Source organism: Phyllostomus hastatus, unplaced genomic scaffold, assembly GCF_019186645.2.
Source record: "Phyllostomus hastatus isolate PE091 unplaced genomic scaffold, TTU_PhHast_1.1 phas_scaffold_216, whole genome shotgun sequence".
Taxonomy (NCBI): Eukaryota; Metazoa; Chordata; class Mammalia; order Chiroptera; family Phyllostomidae; genus Phyllostomus; species Phyllostomus hastatus.
The window spans coordinates 3,487,395-3,509,333 of record NW_025334018.1 but is presented as its reverse complement, the minus strand read 5'-3'; the positions used below and the strand labels follow the sequence as shown (position 1 = coordinate 3,509,333).

Below are 21,939 nucleotides of genomic sequence, written 5' to 3'. Positions count from 1 at the left end.
GAGCAGTCTGTCGGCAGAAATCGAGTACCTTCACTGAACAGTGACGTCACCCACTCAACAAATATTTATTAATCAGCTACTACGCGTATTAAGAGCTGTTCCAGACGTTGGCAATACAGCATAGAATCAAAGTATTCCTGCCTTCGTGGAGCTTTGATTCTGTGGGACTCGTGCGCAGGGACAGGATAATCTAGCGGGGGGCGGGGGGGCAGGGGGCGCGTGATAGGCTATCGTGGATCTTGTCCGCGGGTAGACTTCGGCCCGGGTGGGAAGGGCAGGTTGTAAATCAGGTAAACTCCGGGCTGGGCACGTCGCCTGGGGCAGGTGCGCGCCAGAGGGTGGGGGCGGGAGGGGGCTGGAGCGGGCGGCGCGCAAAACCAGACTAGACTGTAGTGGGCGCTGGGTAAATATTTACGGTCCTCACAGCGAGTCAGACCTCAATCAATTTACGCCCCGGGGATGGGGGCCCGCCTGGGCTCTCCTCCGCTCCAGGCTCCTCCCCTCCGGGTCAGAGCCTGACTGGTCCTGGCGTCCGGGCCCCGCGTAATTACAGGGGCTGTCTCCAGGCCTGGCCGTAAAAGAGGAGGATGAAACGGCCTGGGAACCGGGGAAGCTGGGCCCGCGCTGGCCAGGGTCCCGGAGTCTGCGGCTTCTCGCGCTGCGCAGCCGCATGGAGAAGTGGCCGCGGGGCGGGGGGCGGCGCACACTGTCCAACACCAACTCAGCGCGCGCGCTCAAACTCGCGATCTCACACACAAACCACCAGACACCCAGGCACACAGCATTCGACCCTCTCGCGCCAGACACTCTAACCCAATCAAACACCTGCCCGCCCTCTCCACTCCGCAAGCTGGGAGGCAGACACCCACCAACCAGGCCCCCTGCACAGGACGGTAGACCCCCGCGGGGAGGGGTGCCCCCAAGAAAGAATTCCAGAGGGTTTGTTTACAGGGTGCGAGAGAGGGGAGCTGAGCTAGGTTCTGGGGCCCGATGACCGGGACACCCAGCTGCCCGGCCCCGGGACGCCACGCAAACAGTCCTGCCCCCACTCCACATTCCCTGCTCGCCTGTGCACGTTTCCCTTCCTCTTCACACAAACATTAGCATACACACGTCAAAGTTTCACACGCTCCCCACACGCGGCTGTGGTAGTACTCACAAATGCTCTCACACTTGCACGCCATCACACGTATCTGCACATGCCAGCTGTATATGTGTGGTTTGTCACCCTTCAAATGCTCAGATTCTCACAATCTATATTCAAAGCCCGTTCTCACGGTACGCACGCGTGTTCACACACACACACACACGTCCTTAGCGCCCTTTGGCGCTCCAAAAACAGGAGCGAACCCTCTCGCGGGCCCAAGATCCCAAGTGTCTCTCCCTGTCACACGCACAGAGGCATGCCCTTGCCCCCGGCCGGCCACACACAGCACACACTTGGTCACTCAGGGTCGCACTTTATTCCCGGCATCTAGGCGATGACACAGTCTCCCGAACAAAGACAACATTGACAAACCCAACAAAAACAAACAGCGTGTGTGGGGAGGGCAGCCAAGCGCAGAGTCCGGGAAGCGCTGGGGGGGTGCGGCGTCGAGGAGAATGTGGGAACGCGGCGCGGGAGCCTTGTAGTTCGAGGCTGGGGAAAGGTGCCGGACCTATCAACAACCTTGCACCGTGCAGGACCCACGAGGAAAAGTCGGATCTCGCCACCGCGTGTTCGCAGAGCTGCTGCTGGAGTTGGTGCCCCTCCGCCGCACGCGACTGCGCGGGGGAACACAGGCCCACCACCCCGCACAGCACAGAAAGCGGCACGCGGACCCACAAGAGAGCGATCACGCAGCACCGAGCGGCTCAGCCCGGGCTAGGTCGCGCGATCGGCTCCCTCCCCTGCGCATCCCTCCTCCACCTCCCCAGCCCCCAAGCCCCAGGGCAGCCGCTCGCCTCGCCGGGCGGGGCTGGGGGCGGAGCGAGGTGTCGGGCGGCCGTGGCCCAAAAGGCGGAGTCCACAGGCGCGAGAGCCAGATCAGGGAGCACTGTGCCGACTGCGCCTCGGAGAAAACCTGCGGGAACCCAGACCCCACCACGAGCCCCTCGTCCTCGCCCGGCCTAACCAGGCCCCACGCTATGGAGTTCCTCTGGGCCCCTCTCTTGGGTCTCTGCTACAGTCTGGCTGCCGCCGACCGCCACACCGTCTTCTGGAACAGTTCAAACCCCAAGTAAGCCCCGAGTCTCCGGCCAACAGCCTGGGCGTTCGGTTGGCACTGTCCCCCACCATGCTAGTTTAACTATCCAGGCCCGCCCCTGGCCGGAGTCTTAGCGAGGTGACCAGAGGCGGGAGGGATTTCTTGGATGTTCTCCCCCTCGCTTCTCGCCCCTAACTGGGAGTAGGCCACCCCAGACTAGGTGCCTGCCTGTGTCTGCTTGCACAGGCGCTGGTTCTGCTGCTTCTTTCTTTCCCTCTGGCACCTCTGCTTCTCCGAAGTGAGGAGCCAATGCTGAGCAGTCCCTGCCCCCGGCATGGACCACCCTCCTTGGCCACCACGGCTCTTATAGGTCCTTCCGCCAAGAAAGCCTGTGTGCCTCTCCTTGTCTGGCACTCGGGCACATGCCCACACTGACAGGTACCTGATGTGACATCTGGAGTAAGCAGAGTGCTCACCGTAATCCTAGAAGGACCTCTCAGGAGGGACCTGGGCTTTGGGCAATAAGCATTCATTCTGTGTTCAAGGTGACTGTGGAAAGCCCCCCCCCAAGGGATCTGTTGTGGTGACAGGAGTGAGGCACTTTGCTGTACTTGAGTAGGCTAAGGTATCACCCGTTTATGGGGTTCCAGTAGTAAAACTGAAGACACAGGGGAAGGTGGTCACGGGAAAGGTTCAGAAGGGAAGGAAGGGGTTAAAGAGTTACAAAGGGTTCTGGGAAGAAAGGGGTTAATTTCTCCTGGGCAGGTTTAGGGCTGTGAGGCAAATGGTACTGGATATAAGAAGCTCCGTGGGACTCTTTGTTCTTGCCCTTGAGTTTTCTGAAGTTATGGGAACAGTATTTGTGGAAAGACAAGAGAGGGGGTTACGAAGAAGAATGGACAGGAGGGCTGGACAGCCTGGGGTCAGGAAAAACACTATACTCAGCTGCCACCCCCAGCACTAGCGTGCCTGCTCCCCACCCCACTCGAGAAGAGCGCGGTGCCAGCTCCCTCTGATCCTGTGGCAGCCTTGCCTGGTAAGGGGTCTGTGCCTGTGGCGCGCTGGGTGGGGAGAGAGCAGCTAGCTGCCAACCCCAGAAGGCAGTGCCCTCTTGCCCTGGTTTAAAGGGGCAGCCCGGGCAGCCCTCCCCCACCCCACTCCTTGCTGCCTGCTCTTTGCTTCCTGAACCCAATCTTGTCCTAGTGAGAGAGAGAGCAAAGTCCCTGTTTATGCCCATGCCAGGTGTTGGCTGAAGGAGGAGGAGGGGACAGGAAGCCGTGAATACGGAGGGGGAACCCTGGCCTTTTCCGTTCCCAAGCTCCCAGGTTTCCTCTCTTTCAGGAAGGAGCCTCTTCCTTGCCCCCTTCCCCGCCTTCCCTGACGCCACTGCCCCCCTTTCCCAAATGCAGAGCAAGAGTCAAAAGGACCCTAAAGAGTCCTTTAATGCAGAGCAGATTATACCCCAGGAAGGGGCCGATGGGTGCCTTCACCAAGCAGAACTTCTGCCCTGTTCATCTAGCCACACCTAACCATACCCAGGGCTAAAGAGAGGCCAACCCCAAGTGGGGTCCACAGGCAGCCAGACCAGGCACAGCTCGGGGGCAAAGATGAAGTCGCAACGAGCTGGGCGAGTGTGAGGCTGGCCTGGGTGACTCAGGGTAGTGGGCATCTGCCCTGGGATCTTAGGGGAGGCAGCGTGGGAAGAAGGGTGGTACCACTGAGAGCCGGCACTGGTCTCCTTGGTGCTGGAGGGGCAAGTACTGTGCCCATTCAGACCTGCCAGCTCCCTTTGCCTGGAGGACAGTATCCTGGGCTAGTGGACACTGTGCTACCCTGGGGTCCTAGGGGGTATCCACATTCAACAAGGTGAATTTTCACAGGCTTTCATGATTGCAGGGCGGGTGGCAGAGGTGGATGAGGAATGAGTCAGTGCCCGTCACTGGAATGGGGGAAAGATGCCAGGCCCAGAGCTGAAATACCTGTTTTGAAATGGCTTCTGTGTTTATCTCTCCAGAGAGGAATTTTAAAAGCCTCTCTCTGCTTCTCTCTCTCTCTCTCTCTCTCTCTCTCTCTCCTGCCCCTCTCTCTTCCCCAGGGTGGGGGAGGGGTGCTGGTAAGCCTAGCTGGAGAACTGGCTTGCTGCAAGGCCAGGTTAGAAGTCATGCTGACTGGGCAGTGGGTGCCCACCTGAGGCCTTTAAGCCTAATTCCTGCCCCTTCTCCCATCACCCATGCCCAAGGGCTTTGGTTTGTAGCAAGTTGGCAGCCAACCATGCCGAGTGTCTAGCTGGCAGTGCTCAGGGGAATTCAGAGAGGCTGACCAGCTTGGGGAGGGAGGTGGGGAGGCACTTTTCCCCCTACTAGGACCCCACCCAGACTGGAGCCAGGTGTCTGGAGCTGGGGGGAGGAGCTGGGGGGCAGTCAGGCTGGAGCCTGTGGAGCCTGGAGGGAATGGGCTGGGGGAGGGGAGCTAGCTCCACCTTGGGAGGAGGGGAGAGGCAGCCTCAGATCTGAGAACTGCTGCATTTCTGGAGCTCACTTCACAGCTAAATATGTAGCTTTTGGAGATAAAGGGACAGTGATGTTTTGGGGTGCCTTGAGGGAAGTGGACAAGGAGAACTGAGCATCATTTTGAGGAGTTAGAAGGGAAGATTTGAGGGGAATGAATGGATTGATGACAGGGATTTAACCTAAAGGGTTCAGGCATTATCTGCGGGCTTGGGTATACTGGGGGCTTGGGGGGAAAGGAAGCAGAGAAATGTGAGACAGACTCAGTGTGGGGGGGGGTGCAAATGAAAGGAGTGAGCGCAATGAAGACATCAGATGTGTTCAGGCTGAGTGCCAGCCTGGTAAAGAGGAAGGATCCTAATAATAGAATTAGGGTCTCAGACTGAGCTCTAATAGCATGAAAAGGAGCACCTGGTGGAATAGGTTTGGGAAAATATGTGTGGCCAGGAGAGAATGGTGAGTGAGCTAAGGAAATATTTAGAAGCTCATCCTTGGGTAAATGTCAGGGGGTTATGGAAAGTGCTTTGTTACCTGAAAGATACTAAGTGGGTGGGGTTTATTGAATTACAGGAAACAATGAGGGTGGAGGGTATTTGGAGATGGTGGAAAGATATTTAGATCAAGATCAGTAAATATTGGGAGTTGAGATTGTCACAACATCTTTGTGTGGGGGTCCAGTGTGAAATGTGAGAGGTCATGTAAACCTTTGGAGACTCAAGGCTCTGGTCTGGCTTCTGAGTGACTGTTTGCTTCCTTCCCCTCTGCGTACACGCGCATGCAGGTTCCGGAGTGAAGGCTACACGGTACATGTGCAGCTAAATGACTACCTGGACATCATCTGTCCCCATTACGAAGACGACTCTGTGGCAGCCGCTGCCATGGAGCAGTATACACTGTACCTGGTAGAGCTAGAGCAGTACCAGGCGTGCCAGCCCGAGTCCAAGAGCCAGGTCCGCTGGCAGTGCAACCACCCCAACGCCAGGCATGGCCCGGAGAAGCTGTCCGAGAAGTTCCTGCGCTACACACCCTTCACCCTGGGCAAGGAGTTCAAAGAGGGACACAGCTACTACTACATCTGTGAGTGCCTTGGAGGCAGGCGCAGGCGCAGAGGTGGCCCGCACTGGGGGATGGAGCCACCTCGATGAGTGTGCCTGAGAGCGTGCTCAGTGGGGAGTCAAGCAGCAGAGGGCCTCCAATCCTGGATTCTGTTTTCATTCCTTCACGTGACAAATATGGAGTGAGCTTCTACTGTATTCTGGGAACACTGCTTGGCTGTACAGGCACAAAGAGAAATAAAACACTACAGGGCCCCTGTCCTCAAGGAAGCTGGGAAGAGACACGCATTGGTCAACAGACCGTTAGAACAGTGTAGTATGGTAGGCATGAGTGAGCACAGGGGCCCTGGAAATATGACCTTGGGACCTTCCAGATTAGGGGGTTTCAGAGAGGGCTTTCTGGCTCCCCGGAGCTTAGGACAAGCAGAGGGCTTAGCCATAAATGAAAGGACATGTGCAAAGGGAACATGACATCTTCAGGGAACTCCATATGTTTAGCCTGGCTAGGGTAGGAGGGACACTTTGAAGTGGGGAGATGGGAGCTTGGAGAGATACACAGGGCAGATCACGGAGACCTAGAAGTGCTAAGGAGTTTCTCCTTAGGGCAGTGGAGAGCCACTGGCGGGTTTACAAGAGATAAGATCAGCTTTGCATAGAATGCATCCAGACCTCACCCTTTCGATGTGCCTGGGAGGAAGAGGGTGTTCCTCAAATTTCAGCTAGGAAGAGTAAAGGATGGACTCTGAGGAGGGGACAGTGGCTACGTTCTTTTTGCCACCATCTCCAAGGCCAAGGGTTATTCCAAAGGAGGAGGTTGGACTGAACACAGGGCAGAAAGTGGGCAAACCTAAGGAAGGGAAGAATCCAGGCTTGGAAGAAAGTGGTTCCAATGAGCAGGGACTGAGAAAGCGGGGCCAGAGGCGTTTGCATTCTGTTTTCTTCCAACAAAGTTTCCTTCCCCTTCTTTAATACCTTGTGGGTATATCTTGCAGCCAAACCCATCCACCACCAAGAAGACCACTGCTTGAGGTTGAAGGTGACCGTCAATGGCAAAATCAGTGAGTGTCCCGGCCCTGTGGGCCTCCTTCCTCCCTCCCTATGATGGGCCTGGCCAATGACATGGGCTGGTAGAGAAGTTCCGCTGCCTGGCCCAGCCAGCACTCCCATCCTTCTCCCTCCCTGGTACAGTGCCTGACCTACGGCTACCCCTGTCTTTTAGCACACAGTCCTCAGGCCCATGCCAATCCACAGGAGAAGAGACTTCCAGCGGGTAAGTAGCTGGAGCAAATTGGGACTGGGGCAAACAGGAGGGCCCACTTAAGGGGTTGGACACAAGAGGAGGCTCCTTTGCCAGGCAGGGGCTGGGGCAACCTTGTTGGACTGAGGGCCAGTGTCAGTAGTGGGACTGCTCACCTGGGAGCCTTTGCCCTTCCACCTTGCAGATGACCCAGAAGTGCAAGTTCTACATAGCATCGGTCACAGTGCCGCCCCGCGCCTCTTCCCACTTGCCTGGGCTGTGCTGCTCCTGCCGTTTCTGCCACTGCAAACCCCGTGAAGCCGTATGCCACATCTGGCCTAAGGATTGAATCTGGGCTGAGGAGGCAGAGGCAGGCACCCCTCACCTGGCCTGGGGTCCCTCCCAAAGCCCCAGTCCTGGCAACCATCCAGCCACATCTATAAGCTGCCACCCAGCAGCCTCAAAATGAGTCAGTATTAAGGGTTTTAACCCAAAGGAGGTGGGCAAGCCTGGTAGTGCCGTCCCTGCCTCCACCTCAGAGGGACGGACAAAGTGGGGACGGTACTTCCCCTGCCATTCCTACCTTTAAGCCAAAAAAAACAAGCTGTGCAAATATGGACTCTTAGGAGGGACACTGTGGGAGCTGAAGAGGTGGTCTGGGGTCATGTGGGTTGGACACTGAGCTTGGCAAAGTTGCCCCTCCCACAGAGAGCCAGGATGCCAAGATGAGCTGACTGAAGGAAAAGCAAGAGACAGTTTCCTGCCTGGGAGACAGGGACCGGAGAGGTGGTGTGCTTGGGCTGACCCAGCATCTCCTGTCCTGGGGCAGTGCTCCCCAGGGCTGTGCCAACAGGGGGTACGCCAATCTATTCCTCGAGTGGAGCTGTTAGGGCAGGGCCCACATGTACAGGATCTGTATATAAGTTTGCTGTGTGTCTTTGCTGATTTCTATAACTGGCTCTTTTTTATACAATGTTGTCTGAAAATAAACCTGTTTTTTTGTACATACTCTTCTGCCTCTCCATACTAACTTACAGCCATTGAGTTCCTGCTATGGGAGATACCAGTAGCAACTGGGTTTGAATTTTTTTCCCTCTCTGGAAAGAATTCTTACCCCTCACTAACCCCTAATGTTACAGAATGGACCCATGGAGGTGGGGAATGACATACTATTATCGAATGGACCCCCCCTTCTCCCAGGGTCCCCCTGTACTAAGTTTGCCTTGCCCACTGCCAGGAAATTATAGGTCTCAGTGTCAGAGATTGGTGAAAAGGAAAGGAATTATTTATTCCAAAAGTTGTACAGACTTGAATAATGACTTAATGTCTTCATTAAGATCTCAGAGTCCCTTAAAATACCCACAAATGCACACAGTCCTTCCCCCTCTGCCCAGTCTCAGAAAAGAAATAGAAGTCTGTGGCTCAGGTCCCCCCCAGTTCTTCCCAGTAACCCATGCTCTGCTGGCTGGCCCCCCGCAGTTCCCAGCACTAACAGGCATGTCACTGGGATCTCCAGTTCTTAATCCAAATCCGCGTGGCACCTTCTCCTGGCCCACCAGCAAGAGTCCTTTCACTCCTTTCCTTCTCACAGGGTCTCTCCTGCATTCTTCCAAACTGCTAAGGGAGAGCTCTGCATCACTTCTACATCTTGCTTTCTGGCTTCCTAAGCTGAGTGACAAAGGGAGCCCCAAAGCCACGTGGCTCCCCGCTTCCTTGCCAAAGCTGCATAGTTCCCTCTCTTGCATGGCTGCCATGCCTGGGTTTCAATCCCAGTGCCAATCTTCCTCTGCAGCCCCATTTCTGACTCCTCCCACAACCAGCTACACCTGCCAGCATTCTATTTTTCCAGCTTTTCTGGGCTCCCATAATAAGTCCGGGCAGGTGTGGCCCCATGGCGAGGAGCCAATCATTTCCAAGCTCTCACACAGGCACTGTAACCAGGGAGAATTGCCTCCCAGTTACACCCTGGGTGGAAGTCACTCCCATCCCCCTGGCTCAAAGCGTGGCCACAGCTATTTAACATATCCAAGAAACCAGTTAAAAGTCATAGATATGTGAAATGATCATGCCTGAGGCTAGTTGCAAAACTGTTGCTATGCAGTACAACTCTCAATGGGCCTGCTCCATGTGCCCCATCCCCCAGTTCAGACTTGTGGGAGTGAGGATATCATATATATAAATATATATATTTATATTTATATTTCCTGGACATCCTGAGTTCTGGACCCCATTACAAATCCCTCTTTGGAGGTCCCCCTGGCTGCACCCTGTTATACCCACACAGTCTCTCTGGTTTTAGGCTAACCTCACTCTGGAAGTTCTTCCCGTTCTCACCTCTGCCCCATTCCCACCCTCGCAGCGCTGGGCTTTGGGTTTTGGCATACCATGCAAGTGCTCATAATGTTGGGTGGGTCAGGGAAGCCCTCAAGGGAACACTAGCTGAGGCATCACCCCGATCCACCAAGATATTTGGGAATCTGGGATGGGAACTTCCCTGCTATGAGTCAGGTGGGACTAAGGGGTCATCAAAGTGCTGGGCACTTCAGGTGGACCGGCCAAGTTGGTGGTGTGGCTGAATGGGGAAGACACCTGACAGAATCTGTCATTTCTGGCAATTCCTGTAATTTAGGGGAGAGACTGGGAACAGGTTTCAGCAAACTGGGAAGAAAAACCCTCCCAAGTCCTGGGCCAATGAGGTTCTGATCTGGAGCTGTGGATGGAAAGCGGGTTGAAGTCTGGCTGGATCCAGCAAGCTTTGGTTTGAGATCCACCATGTAGGCTCGTGAGTGGGCCTGTGGGGGAGTTGAGGCTGGGGGGTCTAGGTAATCTAAGGGGTAAGCAGAGAGCGGTAAGCAACGGGTACCGGGCAAGTCCGAGGAGCCCCAGGATGCTGACTGACAGAGACTCGGAGGGCGACGTCAGCCCGGGAAAGTTGGCGAGCCAGCCATGCTGGGGGGCGGGGCCTGAGTTCCCTCCTTACGTCCGGGTTCCGGTTCAGTTTCCGGGTGACAGCCGAGCGTGCCTGGGACGCGGAGGGGCGGGGCTCGGCTCGGACCCCAGCTTGCCCTGCCACCAGCTAGGCTGCCCTGCGGCGCAGGGAGCCTGCTTTGAGAGGGATGGAGACAGGCGGCGTGGCGGACACACTCCTTTCTGGAGCTTGCGTGATCTTTACCCTCGGCATGTTCTCCACTGGCCTGTGAGAGCGCTGCCGGACCGGGATAGGGCAGGACCAGAAAGTCAGGAAAGGAGCGAGAGGGGATGGAGACGTGGCTGCAGCCCCAGGCTGCTTCCGGAACCTGGGATCAAAGTGGAGTCGGGTCGAGGGGAACGGGGTACCAGAGCAAGGCTGGTCACTTGACCTGAAAAAGGCAAGGGAGCTGAGAACGGGCCCTGGGGTGTACAGTTGTTAGGGGAGGATGACAGACATTAGGGGTCTCCAATGCCCGGTAGCCTGGTTCTCCCTTCCCCTGTCATCCCTGCCTTCTCGGCTCCGTTACAGCTCCGACCTCAGGCATATGTGGATGACCCGGCGAGTGGACAATATCCAGTTCCTGCCCTTTCTCACCACGGATGTCAAGTGAGAGGGGGGAAAGCTGAGCGGAAAGACTGAGTGGGTAGGGTGAGGTGGAAGAGACCCCTCGGGTGCCCCTCCTACACTCATCCCCATGGCGAATGTCTCTCCCCTCCACCCTGCAGCAACCTGAGCTGGCTGAGTTATGGGACCTTGAAGAGAGATGGGACTCTAATCATTGTCAACGCTGTGGGTGCTGTGCTTCAGACCTCATATATCTTGGTGTATCTGCACTACTGCCCTCGGAAGGTAGGGACCCTCCCTTGCACTCACCTCTTCTGCAGCATGTCCTGCTTGCTGGCAGAGCCAGCGGTAGTTCCTAGAAGACTGGAACAGGCTGGCACTGTCAACTTTTCCTGGAAGGCCCCTCCAGCATTGCAGTCCTCCTTCCTCCTGAATGCCAGCCTTCTGATACTCACACATGGCCCCCTTTCTGGCAAGGCCGATAGCTCTGCTTACCCTGATGAGGCCTCCTTGCTGCCCAATAAGCTGAGGGTGCTTTTATCTCCCATGATTCCTTCAGAACCAGGGTCAGTGGCTGAGAATGAGGTCATTAGCTGTGTTCCCATTCAATTATACAAGCGTTTATTGAGCTCCTCTTGTGTATACCAAGCTCCCCCCAAAAGATATCTTTCCCTCTCCTAGAAACCTCCCGTGTTGTGGGTGGATCAAGTCACTGGTGGAGAAAAAGGCTGTGACAAGTGCAGTACTGGGTCAAGACAAAGAGTGGCTCCTCCACTGGTGCATGAATGAGTGAATTCCAGAAGGGATCAGAGAGGGCTTTTGGCACATGTAGAAGTCAGGCTATTCTCGCCCCTGCAGCGTGCTGTGCTCCTACAGACAGCAGCCCTGCTGGGGGTCCTTCTCCTGGGTTTTGGCTACTTTTGGCTCCTGGTGCCCAGCATTGAGGCCAGGCTTCAGCAGCTGGGCCTCTTCTGCAGTGTCTTCACCATCAGTATGTACCTGTCACCACTGACTGATTTGGTGAGTGGGGGTGTCTGTGGAGGTTGGGGAGATGAGAAGGGTTGGGTCCCGTAGCTAGAGACTGTAGCTTACACTCCAGGGGAAGGGAAGATTCAAATCCTGGGAGGAGGCAGGGCAGAAGAGGTGGGTGAATGGGAGGTAGGAGGGAAAGGCTGGGTAACAGAAAATCAGGGAGGATATTTGACCTTTTTTTCTGAGGAAATTATTAGGCAAGGTAGGAGCTTTACTGTGTCTGGGCTAGGAGTGTCTTTCATCCTTTTCCCCAGGCCAAAGTCATTCAGACTAAATCAACCCAGCGTCTCTCTTTCTCACTGACCATTGCCACCCTCCTCACCTCTGCCTCCTGGACTCTCTATGGGTTTCGGCTCAGAGATCCCTGTATCATGGTAAGCAGCGCAGGGATGGGGTGACAGATGTGCAAAGTGGAAAAGCAGCTCCTCTTCTCATCGCAGTCCTTGGGATTTCAGGTGCCCAACCTTCCAGGAATCCCCACCAGCTTCATTTGCCTCTGGCTTTTCTGGAAGTACCCTCAGGAGCAAAACAGGAACTGTCAGCTCCTACAAACCTGAGGCAGTTCACATGACCACAGGGCACCTTAATGCCAACTTGTTACCAAAGAGCTTCAGACCAACCTGTTTCAGCTGTGCCGGATGACCAGCCCCGCAGGTGCCATGGATTATGGGAAAGAAAAAGAGACAACTTTGGGAATCTGGGGACCAAGGAAAGAGCTTTACTTAGAAGATTGGATGAGACCCGGGAGACAAAGCACTTATTTTTTAGAGATTATATTTTGTAATTTTGGAGGCTGGGGGTGAAATCTTTAGAATGTGCCTTAAAATAAACTGTTCCCTACCCCTGCCCATTGAAGCTCATTCTCTATTCAGTGATTCTCAGCCTGCCTGGTTTGGCGAAGGGCAAAGGTGCACTGCATGGTCAGAGTCATCCTTGGGCTGGGAGGGCTGGCTCAGGAAAGAGAGCAACCAGAGAACCAGAGCAACCTAGGAAAGACCCAGGAAGGCCTTGGCAAGGACAGGGCTTGGATGTTATGAAGAAGACTAAATTAGGCTTCAAGAAGTACTTCCTGACAGGGTTAAAAGGACCAGAGAAGTGTAACATTTCCATCCTTAGATCTTGAGAAGGGGCCCTCGCCTCCTTTGAAATAAACAGGAGGAACACCAGCAGGATGCAAAGATAAAGGCTCAGATGACCTGAGGAAGGTGGCTGGTCGGCCTCTCACTTCTAGACAGGTGGTACACACAATCCCCAATTCCCATTCTCCATACTACGTGAAGTTAGTAAACTTGCTACTGTTTAATGGGGGATGGGAGGGAGGGGCCGTCCAGCGGGAACTGGGTCAAGGTGTCAGAAGCGCATCCCCCTGCGGGATAAGTCGGCTCTGGCCTCCTGGATCTGGCTCTGCAGCTCCCGGGCGGCGTCCTCGCAGTCGTGAAAAGTGGCCACACGATAGCCTACAGTACCCAGTGCATAGCAGCCAGCAGACACCAGCAAATAGGCAGGCAGTGGCCACAGGACCTCCCGGCAGGTCGATGGCAGCTCCAGGCCTAGGGCCCCAGTGGTCAGAGCCGCCCAGGCGGAGCCCAGGAGCGCCAGTGCCCAAAGCCACTGCGCTAATTTCGTCATGGTTGCTGGGGGAAGAGAAAGCGGAGCTGGAGATCTTTCAACCCCATTTCATTTGAGACCCATCTGTCCTCCTTCCTCACCAGCCCATTCCATCTCACTTAGGCTCAGGGCTGCGCACGCTTTCTCCCTCCGCCCAGTCCATTTGGCCCTCAACCCACACGTACCTCTGCCCCGCGTTTCCCGGTTCTGCGCGGCTCTGACGTCGTCAGCGTGCGGAACTCTTCCAGGGCTGCGCTCGCCTTTGCGCTGCTTTCTGGGAGTTGAAGTCCTAGCGGCGGCGCCTGTTGGGCTCGCGCGGCGGTCTTCGCCTCAGCGGAGTCCAGCAGTCTGTGCTCAGAAAACTGCGTCTTGGGTCGCCTGGGGGTCGCCTGGGGCTTCGGTGCTGCTTCTCTTCTCTCCTTCGGTGCCATAGAGAAAGCCACCTTGCGATATGGTTCTCCTTCAACTCCACTTATGCACAAAAATCCCTTCTGTTCATTCATTTATTCACTCGTTCGTTCGTACGTCGAGTGCCTTGATAAACTTTAGAGAAATAAAGATATCAAGACACTCGGCCTCTCCTGGGGTGGAGGGGGAAAAAGAAGTCAGGAAAACGGAAGCATTGACAACTAACCATGATGCTTTCAGATAGGTGTTAGGACAAAGGTTGTCTTTTTTTTTTTTTAACTGTAGCACTTTATTTTCCTCAAAATGACATGTTGCTAAGGCCTAATGTTCTCATATGACAATAGAAAAACAAAATTTGTCATCTCTTAAAGAATTGAGAATTGTGTGCAAAAACCTTACATAAATTAAAAGGATGAATAAATTTACAGGTGGAAATACAACCCAATTTCCAACTCAAGGCAAGTAACAACACAGATGTTCTGGCAGGAGACATCAGCTAAGAGAGGAAAATGGGTCCTGACGCTGGGAGCCTCCCAAACCCGTCAGACTGGCAGGACAGAAATGACAAGTGGTTCAAGACTCCTGCCAGCCTCTAGAGAAATCCTAGAATAGGCAGCTCCCTCATGTCAATACCCATTGGGAACCACAGTCTTGTGGATTCTCATCGAGCCACTGGATTTCTCTTGCAGAAGCATGTTCTTGTTTAGGCCACCAAGTGATCGACAGCATGTACAGGGGTTTAAATCAAAGATGCGTGCAGGGTATTAAACAAACACCAAGGGAACAGTTAACTTGAATACAAGGCCAAAATCAGCAACCAGGTCTATAATCCAGTGCTGAGATCAGATACAAGCTTCAAGAACAATTTCTGTTCGAAGGTTTATTCCAGTTTCACAAGATCAGCACAAGATGTGTACATTTGCCAGGGCAAACTTAGACTTGATCAATTCGTGCAGCAAATGCTACGGATCTGCCCACAGTCCATTTAGAAGCATTTGTGGTGGACGATAGAGGGGTCCAACTCATCTTACTTCTGCTGACTGGTCCACACCTGCTGGGAGGTGGACAGCGAGGCCAGGATAGAGCTGCCAATCCACACCAAGTACCTGAGCTCCAGCAGGGCAGATCCTGACCTTCATCATGCTGCGAGCCAGGGCCATGACCCCCTTCTGCACCCTGTTGGCGATGCCTGGATACATGGCGGTCCTACCAAACATCACTGTGTTGGCATACAGGTCCTTTCGGATGTCAACTTCACACTTCATAATGGAGTTAAATGTTGTCTGGTGGATGCTGCAGACTCCATACCAGGAGTCTACCAGAGGGCTGGAAGAGCACCTCTGGACACTGGCACTGCTTGTTGCCAATGGTGATCAGCTGCCCATCAGGCAGCTCTTAACTCTTCTCCAGGGAGGAGGAGAAGGAGGTTGTGACCATCTCCTGTTTGAAGTCCAGGGTGACAGAGAAGAGCTCTTCCTTGATGTCAACCACAATTTCCTGCTCAGTGGTGGTGGTGAAGCTGTAGCCTCGCTCCCTGAGGATCTTCATGAGGGAGTCTGTCAGGTCCCGGCCAGCCAGGTTCAGACGCAGGATGGCATGGGGGAGGGTGTAGCCCTTGTAGATGGGCACAGTGTGGGCGACCCCATCCCTAGAGTTCAATGCCAGTGGCATGGCCAGAGGCATACACAGAGGGGCGGCACAGCCTGGATGGCCACGTATATGGCAGGAGTGTTGAAGTTCCCAAACATAATCTGAGTCAAAAACAGTTTTAAAAATCACGAGCTGAGTCATCTTCTCGTGATTGGCCTTGGAGTTCAGGGGGGCCCCAGTCAGCAGCACTGGGTGCTCCTCGCAGGCCACAGCTTGTTGTAGAAGGTGTGGTGCCAGATTTTCTCCACGTCGTTCCAGTTGGTGACTGTGCTGTGCTCAGTGGGGTACTTCAGGGTCAGGATGCCACACTTGTTCTGGGCCTCATCACTTATGTAGGTATTCTGCCCCGTGTCAGGGGTGCCCTGAGGATGGAAGCAGGGAACATGGCCCAGGAAGCATCATCCCCAGCAAAGCCAGCTTTGCACATATATACCAGAGCCATTGTGGATGATGAGTGTGGTGATCTCTTCTTCCATGGCCATCTGGGAGGGTGCGGAGGAGCAGAGAAGCAAGAGAATGAGGAGTGCAGGCCAGCTGCAGTGAGAAGGTTGTCATATTTTAAATTATTATTTTTTTATCCTCACCCGAGGACTTTTCACCCCATAGCTTTTAGAGAGAGAGGAAGGGGAGATGCAGAAATGTCGATGTGAGAGAGAAACACATTGGGTTGCCTTCTCGCGTGCACCCTGATGGGATGGATCAGCAACCATGACCGGGAGTGGAACCCGAAACCTTTTGGTCCACGGGACAATGTACCAACAAACTGAGCCGCACCAGCCAAGGCAGGTTGTCATATTTTTAAAAAGAAATGAGGGGAGAAATCAGACTCTTGGAGCCAGGGGACGAGGGGCTCTAAGAGGTGCCTTTAAGGGGAAAAGTGTGGGACCAAGGAATTACCCAATGTGCTTAAGGCATTGAGAGAAGGTGTACATATCTTTCAGAGAGTTTGGGGGTGAATTCATGATAAGTATATAGAAAACCAAGTAAAAGAAAAGGTCAGGCAATTACCAACTTCAGGGAAAACAGAGTTATAAAGAGGAACATAACTGTGTGTCAGCCAGAGTCAGGTTTACCAACTTGCTGCCGTGAGAAGGAGTACAAACCAGAGGAACTACATGGAGCAGCTCATCAAAGGAAAAAGCAGCGTCACCATAGGACATGGGAAAGGCGGAATTTAGGTAATATTTAAATAAAGCAGTGTTTTGATAGATTCAAGGTAAACACGGATATAAGTGAGGGAATCCACAGCAAGCCTGGGCTGAGAAGTGGACTAAGGGTCCACTGGAAAACTACAAAATTAAGATAACTAACTTTAGATAATTATATATAACAGATAACTACATAATTAAGATAAATCTACTGTTGTGTCCCAAACCCCACCATCTGAAGTTTTGACACACAGAAGCATTCAGGGATACTTCTCTGTGTCGGAGTAACCCACGCGGCTCAGACCTCTGGGCAGGGGCGGTGTTCCACCCTCACCGATGGATTTCAAACAGCAAAATTCGTGACTGTGATTTTAGAGAACGCAGTTTCTCAGCTTAATGTGCCTTATGTTAATAAAAGCAGTTTTTACAGATTTGCAGAGTCTTAGTACAAACACTACATAGCTCAGCTGTGAAGAATATTCTCGCAGACATAATAATGTAAACGCTGTGTGAGTACTGACTTAACCAAAAGCTGGAATATGTTTTCATTGAGAGGATGGGGTGGGGAGCACATGAGGAGAGCAGGATTACAGATAACCATACCTTCATCTTCCGTGGCAGACAGTAAGTAGATTATATCTAACATATAAAGCAGAGATAACAACAAAAGCAGGTTATTTAGAAATACAGAGGCAGGTACCGGAAGCAGGGCCAAAGAACGCGCGAGTGCTTTACGCAGGAGCGTGGGTCAGTGGAGGGCGCGGCGCGGGGGTTGTTTTCAGTAAATGCGTTGTAGAACTAGTTGGCTTTTTAAACTATGCAAATGTCTTTGTTAAAGTAAGAATTAAAACAGAATAAAAACATTTTTTAAAACCTGCTGTGTGAACTTCAAAGCCCCACCCCCCAGGCCCTTCCCCATGCCCTCTTACATCCTACAGGTCGCTTGCTCAAAACCTCCCTGGTTGCAGCGACCTTCAGCACAGAGGCGGGGCTAGGCATGGATTTCGCAGAGATTCTGTTTTATTCACGCACAGTAGACCAGGCTGTGAATGATTGACACTCCCCATAAAATTTTTGGGGGAAAGATAATGAGAAGGGCTACAACACATAAAGACAGATAATAAATTATAACGTTGTAATAATCAGCAGAAGAATAAACATTCAGCTGATATTGTCACGTGTAATAGTCACGGCATGCTGCGGTAGATACCTTCATACCCGCACTGTGAGTGAGGAAACCAGAACACAGAGACAGACAGTAAAAGATAAGTAACTTGCCCAGGGTCATGCAGACACTAAGCAGCAGAGCTGTCCCATCAGCTCAAAGCTATGTGTTCAGTAATTTCAGCCTCCTGGGTCACTGGTCCAGGAATGGGCAGATAGGGATCACTGGAGTGCCTGCTGTCCTTTGGTTGATCGCTCTGTGTCGGGCGGGCGCTGCAATGAGCACTTTATGTGCATTATCTTGTTCCATCTTCACAGCCATTATGTTAATCAGGTGCTATTTTTTTAAACTAGGTGCTATTATTATCTCCATTTCACAAATGAGGGAACTGAGGCACACCCTAAATAATCTGACTTCAGAGCCTGCAAAGTTTGCCACTACAATATAATGCCTTCTTTCTGAGATCAGTGGGACAGAATAAAACATGAAAATACTAGCGCAAACACACACCAGTTTAGTATATGATAGATATGGCATCTCAAGTAAGTGAGGAAAGATGAATTATTTGAAAACCTTTTGCAACTAGCTTACCAACTGAAAAAGTAAATTTAGATTTCAACCTCTTACCTGATATGAAAATTAATTCCCAGTGGGTTAAAAAAATAATGTGAAAAGTGAAACCCTATATATGCCACAAGAATATGTGGATATAGCCCTGGCTGGTGTGGCTGAGCCGATTAAGTGCTGCCCTATGAACGACAGGGTGAGCAGTTCAGTTCTCAATCAGAGCCTGTGCTTTGGTTGCAGGCCAGGCCCCAGCAGGGGGGTACACGCGAGGCAACCAAACGTTCTCTCCCTCTCTTTCTCCCTCCTTTCCCCTTTTGGTAAACATAAATTCTTCTGTAAACATTTTGTAAAATAAATTTTTAAAGAAGATTCTCTTCATTTATTTTCAGAGAGGGAAAGAAAGGGCAAAAGAGAGGGGGAGAGAGGGAAAGAAACATCAGTGTGTGGTTGTCTCTCACGCACCCCCTACCAGGGACCTGACCCGCAACCGAGGCATGTGCCCTGACTGGGAATCGAACCAGCGACCCTTTGATTCACAGGCCGGCACTCAACCACTGAGCCACACCAGCCAGGGCATTAAAAAATTTTTTTTAACTTTTTTTTAACTCTTAAAAAAAAGTATGTGGATATATATTTCTCTCATGCTTAGTTCAAGCATCATGTCCTCCAAGCAGCCTTCCTGGGACTTGACCCTGTCTTACAGGGTTGCTCACTATCTTCCCCCTCTGAGCACCCGCTGGCTCTCTTTTATAGACAGCACTTAGCCTGTTGAGCTGTAGGGCGTTTGTTTCCTTGCTTGGTCTGCCCAGGGCCATTGTGTCTCCAGGAATAAGGACAGTGTGGCAAACCCAACAGGCCTTCTATAAATGTAAGACGAGAGACAGAGGAAAGGACAGGCTAGCATTTGATGGTCTCAGGGAAACCGGCCCAGCTTTCCTGGTCCCAGGAGACAACTACTCCAGAGACCAGTATCTTCCAGACTCGGGGTCTTTGGCCTTGGATAGCACTAGACAAAAGCCAGAAGATCTTGATGGTCTAACACCTTGCTGTCAATCTTTTTGCTGAGCATCGCCTTTCTGATACCACAGCAGGACACAATACATGTGGTTATTACAGGGCATGAGAGGCCATACAGCTTGGGGGTTAAAAATTTCGGCTTTTAGAGCCCATTTGTCCAGAGCTTGGGTCCTGGTTCTTTCCTTTACTTAGCTATGTGACCTTAGGCAAGTAACTTAACTTCTTTGAGCCTTGGTTTTCTCAGCTGTACAATGGAACCAGTAGTTGATCCTCTCGTGGGATTACACTCAAGATTAAAGGAGATCTGTAGGTGAGGTGCTTAAACCAATTCATGGCATTTGGAAAGCACATAGTGGGCGTTAGTTACCCTTGCTGTTGTTATGAACAGCTGTCATTACTTACATCTCAGGGCTGAGGATGCACCTTGGCCCCTGGAAGCACTTCCCCAGACCCCCTCCCATCAGTCCCAAACCATCTTCGGAAGTAAATTACTTCTACAGATTGATAAGCTCATGTTTGTTGGGCTTTTCTGTTTTTGCAAACTTTGGTTTCAGATCTGGGAATCTGCATTCTAAGTGCATGGAACAACCTTGGAAGGTGCCTAAGTTGGTGGGAGCATTGTCCCTGTACACCAAAATGTCACTGATTTGATTCCAGTCAGGGTACTGCCTAAGTTATGGGTTTGATCCCCAGTTGGGACACATGCAGCAGGTAGCCAATTGATGTTTCTCTCTCTCTTTCTCAAATTAATAAATATATGCTCTAGTGAGGATTCAAATAAACAAATAAATAAACATAAAGTGCACAGATGAAGAGCAAATATATGCAAAATTGCATATAACACAGAGGAGGGAAGTGATGGGTGCAGGGCGGGAAGGCTTCACAGAAGCCCTGACACCAGAGCTGATACTGGGAAGATGAGTAAGAGTTGTTCAGGTGTGGGGGGTGGGGCATGTGAGGCAAGGGAAAGTCTGAACGAAGGCACAGAGGCATGAAAATCCACGATGAGTAATCCTCTGTGGCTATTTCTGTGACAGAGACAACTTCCTGGGGGAGTGGCAGGAGAAGAGGCTGGAAAAGCAGGCCAGGCTATTAAAGACCCCTTACAAGTACTTGTGTTGGGGGGTAGGGTTGGTCCCTTAGGTCAGCGGCTTCATAACTTAAAGGACTGGGTGACCCCCACCTGTACCTGTGTGTATCATGTCAGGTAGTGGAGCTTTCCGTGTGCCCACAGGTGCCAAGGTGATTACTGGTCCTTGGCAAAGGTTCCAGGTGGTCAGACTGTGTTGACTCCATCCCTGTCCTCAGGGCACCCATAGTTCCACTGGGCAGACTGGATGGACACAATGTAGCCAACAAGAACACATAGTTAAAAAATTACAGGCAGGCTTTAGGAGGAAATGGTATATCAGAGATCCTGTTGCTGATTGGAGAAGGGGCTGGGTGAGTCGGGGTTTCCTGGAGAAGGTAAGCTAGAGGACACCTTGTCCCAAGGTGGGACAAGAAGATAGCCTGAGGGAAGAGGGACCAGGGACAGGCCTGGCAGCTGAGAGAAGCATTTGGCCGATGCTGGGGATTCAGTGATTTGGAACTGTGGCAGGGTGGAAGTTAAATTTCAGCAAAGAGATCCAAGTACGACAGTGCTGAGTTGCTAATGGGGTGAGTGAGAGTGAAAAAAAAAACACAAAAACAGAAAAATTCTCTGCTTTCAGTGAAGTACTGAGAGACAGACAAGAAACAATCAAATAAATATGTAATGTATTAAGTAATGAAAGTTCCAGTCAAAATGGAGGTGTAGGTAGACACACTTTGCTTCCCTGTGCAACCATAGGAAGAATTACAAACAGATTTCAAAACTAGTAACGCCAAGAACCAGCAGAAAACCGAGCTATATGGAAGTTGGATGACCAAGGATTTAAAGAAGTCACATTCATACAGATGGGTAGGAGGGGCGGAGTCAAGGAGACCAGGGAAAGGTGGTGTGGGGGGGGAGAGGCAGCAGTGGTGGAACAAATGGTCCCACATTCATGCATGGTGAATAAAAATTAGGAGGGATACCTTAGGAGAGAGTGATCCCAGCCTGAGGCCAGACTGCACAGACCAGGATTCCAGCACCAGGAAGATAGGTACCATTACTTCTGTCTATAAAACCAGGGGAGGTTGGGGTGGCAGAAGAAACTGCTAGAGTTTCACTGCTTAAAGGGCCTGAACAGTCTTAGAATGTATGCAAACCCACCCACTCTGAGATTCACCATAAAGGCAGTAGCTGGCAGGGGGTGAAGTGACTGGAAATGGGGTAAGTGTCAGCTGAACATCCAGAAGGCAGGTGGTAGCATTGTCCCTTCTCTGAGTGCTCCCCACATAGCACAAAGTGGGTTACCCCACCCTGGCAATTACCTAAGACTCTGCTCCACACAATTCACAGGTGCCTTTTCTACACAGGCCATACTACTAAGACAGAGAGTAAAAGCACCTCTACTTAGTACACAGAAACAAACACAGGGAGGCTGCCAAATTGAGGAGACAAAGAAAAATGGCCCAAATGAAAGAACAGAAAAACATTCAGGAAAAGAACTAAGTAAAACAGAGATAGCCAAGCTATCAGATGCAGAGTTCAAAACACTGGTGATCAGGATGCTCAGAGACCTTCTTGAGCAGGGCAAATAGTAATAATAATAATAATAGTAGTAGTAGTAGTAGAAGATATGAAGGTTACACTAGTGAAATAAAGAAAAATCTACAGAGAACCAGCAGAAAAGAGAAGGAGGCCAGGATTCAAACCAGTGATTTGGAACATAAGGAAGACATAAACATTCAACTATAA

The 21,939-nt window shown here is 52.0% G+C and overlaps 3 protein-coding genes and 1 pseudogene across 4 annotated transcripts; 2 read left to right on the top strand and 2 right to left on the bottom strand.

The window, feature by feature from the left end:
* Positions 1-1,969: 1,969 nt before the first annotated feature.
* Positions 1,970-7,994, top strand: EFNA1 (ephrin A1). Its single transcript, XM_045817342.1, has 5 exons — positions 1,970-2,219; positions 5,475-5,770; positions 6,741-6,806; positions 6,968-7,018; positions 7,191-7,994. The coding sequence occupies exons 1-5, from the start codon at positions 2,128-2,130 to the stop codon at positions 7,301-7,303; spliced, it is 618 nt and encodes a 205-aa protein (XP_045673298.1). The 5' UTR covers positions 1,970-2,127; the 3' UTR covers positions 7,304-7,994.
* A 1,999-nt stretch (positions 7,995-9,993) lies between these two features.
* Positions 9,994-12,400, top strand: SLC50A1 (solute carrier family 50 member 1). Of its 2 annotated transcripts, none has more exons than XM_045816650.1 (6): positions 9,994-10,181; positions 10,485-10,562; positions 10,682-10,805; positions 11,379-11,540; positions 11,807-11,926; positions 12,008-12,400. In XM_045816650.1, the coding sequence occupies exons 1-6, from the start codon at positions 10,102-10,104 to the stop codon at positions 12,107-12,109; spliced, it is 666 nt and encodes a 221-aa protein (XP_045672606.1). In that variant the 5' UTR covers positions 9,994-10,101; the 3' UTR covers positions 12,110-12,400. The 2 variants fall into 2 exon arrangements, with proteins under 2 accessions (XP_045672606.1, XP_045672607.1); XM_045816651.1 differs by lacking the exon at positions 9,994-10,181 and adding an exon at positions 10,192-10,353.
* On the bottom strand, positions 12,249-13,395 carry DPM3 (dolichyl-phosphate mannosyltransferase subunit 3, regulatory). The gene is made up of 2 exons (XM_045816653.1): positions 13,346-13,395; positions 12,249-13,186 (listed from the first exon to the last, which is right to left on the bottom strand). Exon 2 carries the CDS (start codon positions 13,179-13,181, stop codon positions 12,903-12,905), a length of 279 nt encoding a protein of 92 aa, XP_045672609.1. The 5' UTR covers positions 13,182-13,186; positions 13,346-13,395; the 3' UTR covers positions 12,249-12,902.
* Positions 13,396-14,553: 1,158 nt separating this feature from the next.
* On the bottom strand, positions 14,554-15,700 carry LOC123804326 (annotated as a pseudogene).
* Positions 15,701-21,939: the final 6,239 nt, after the last annotated feature.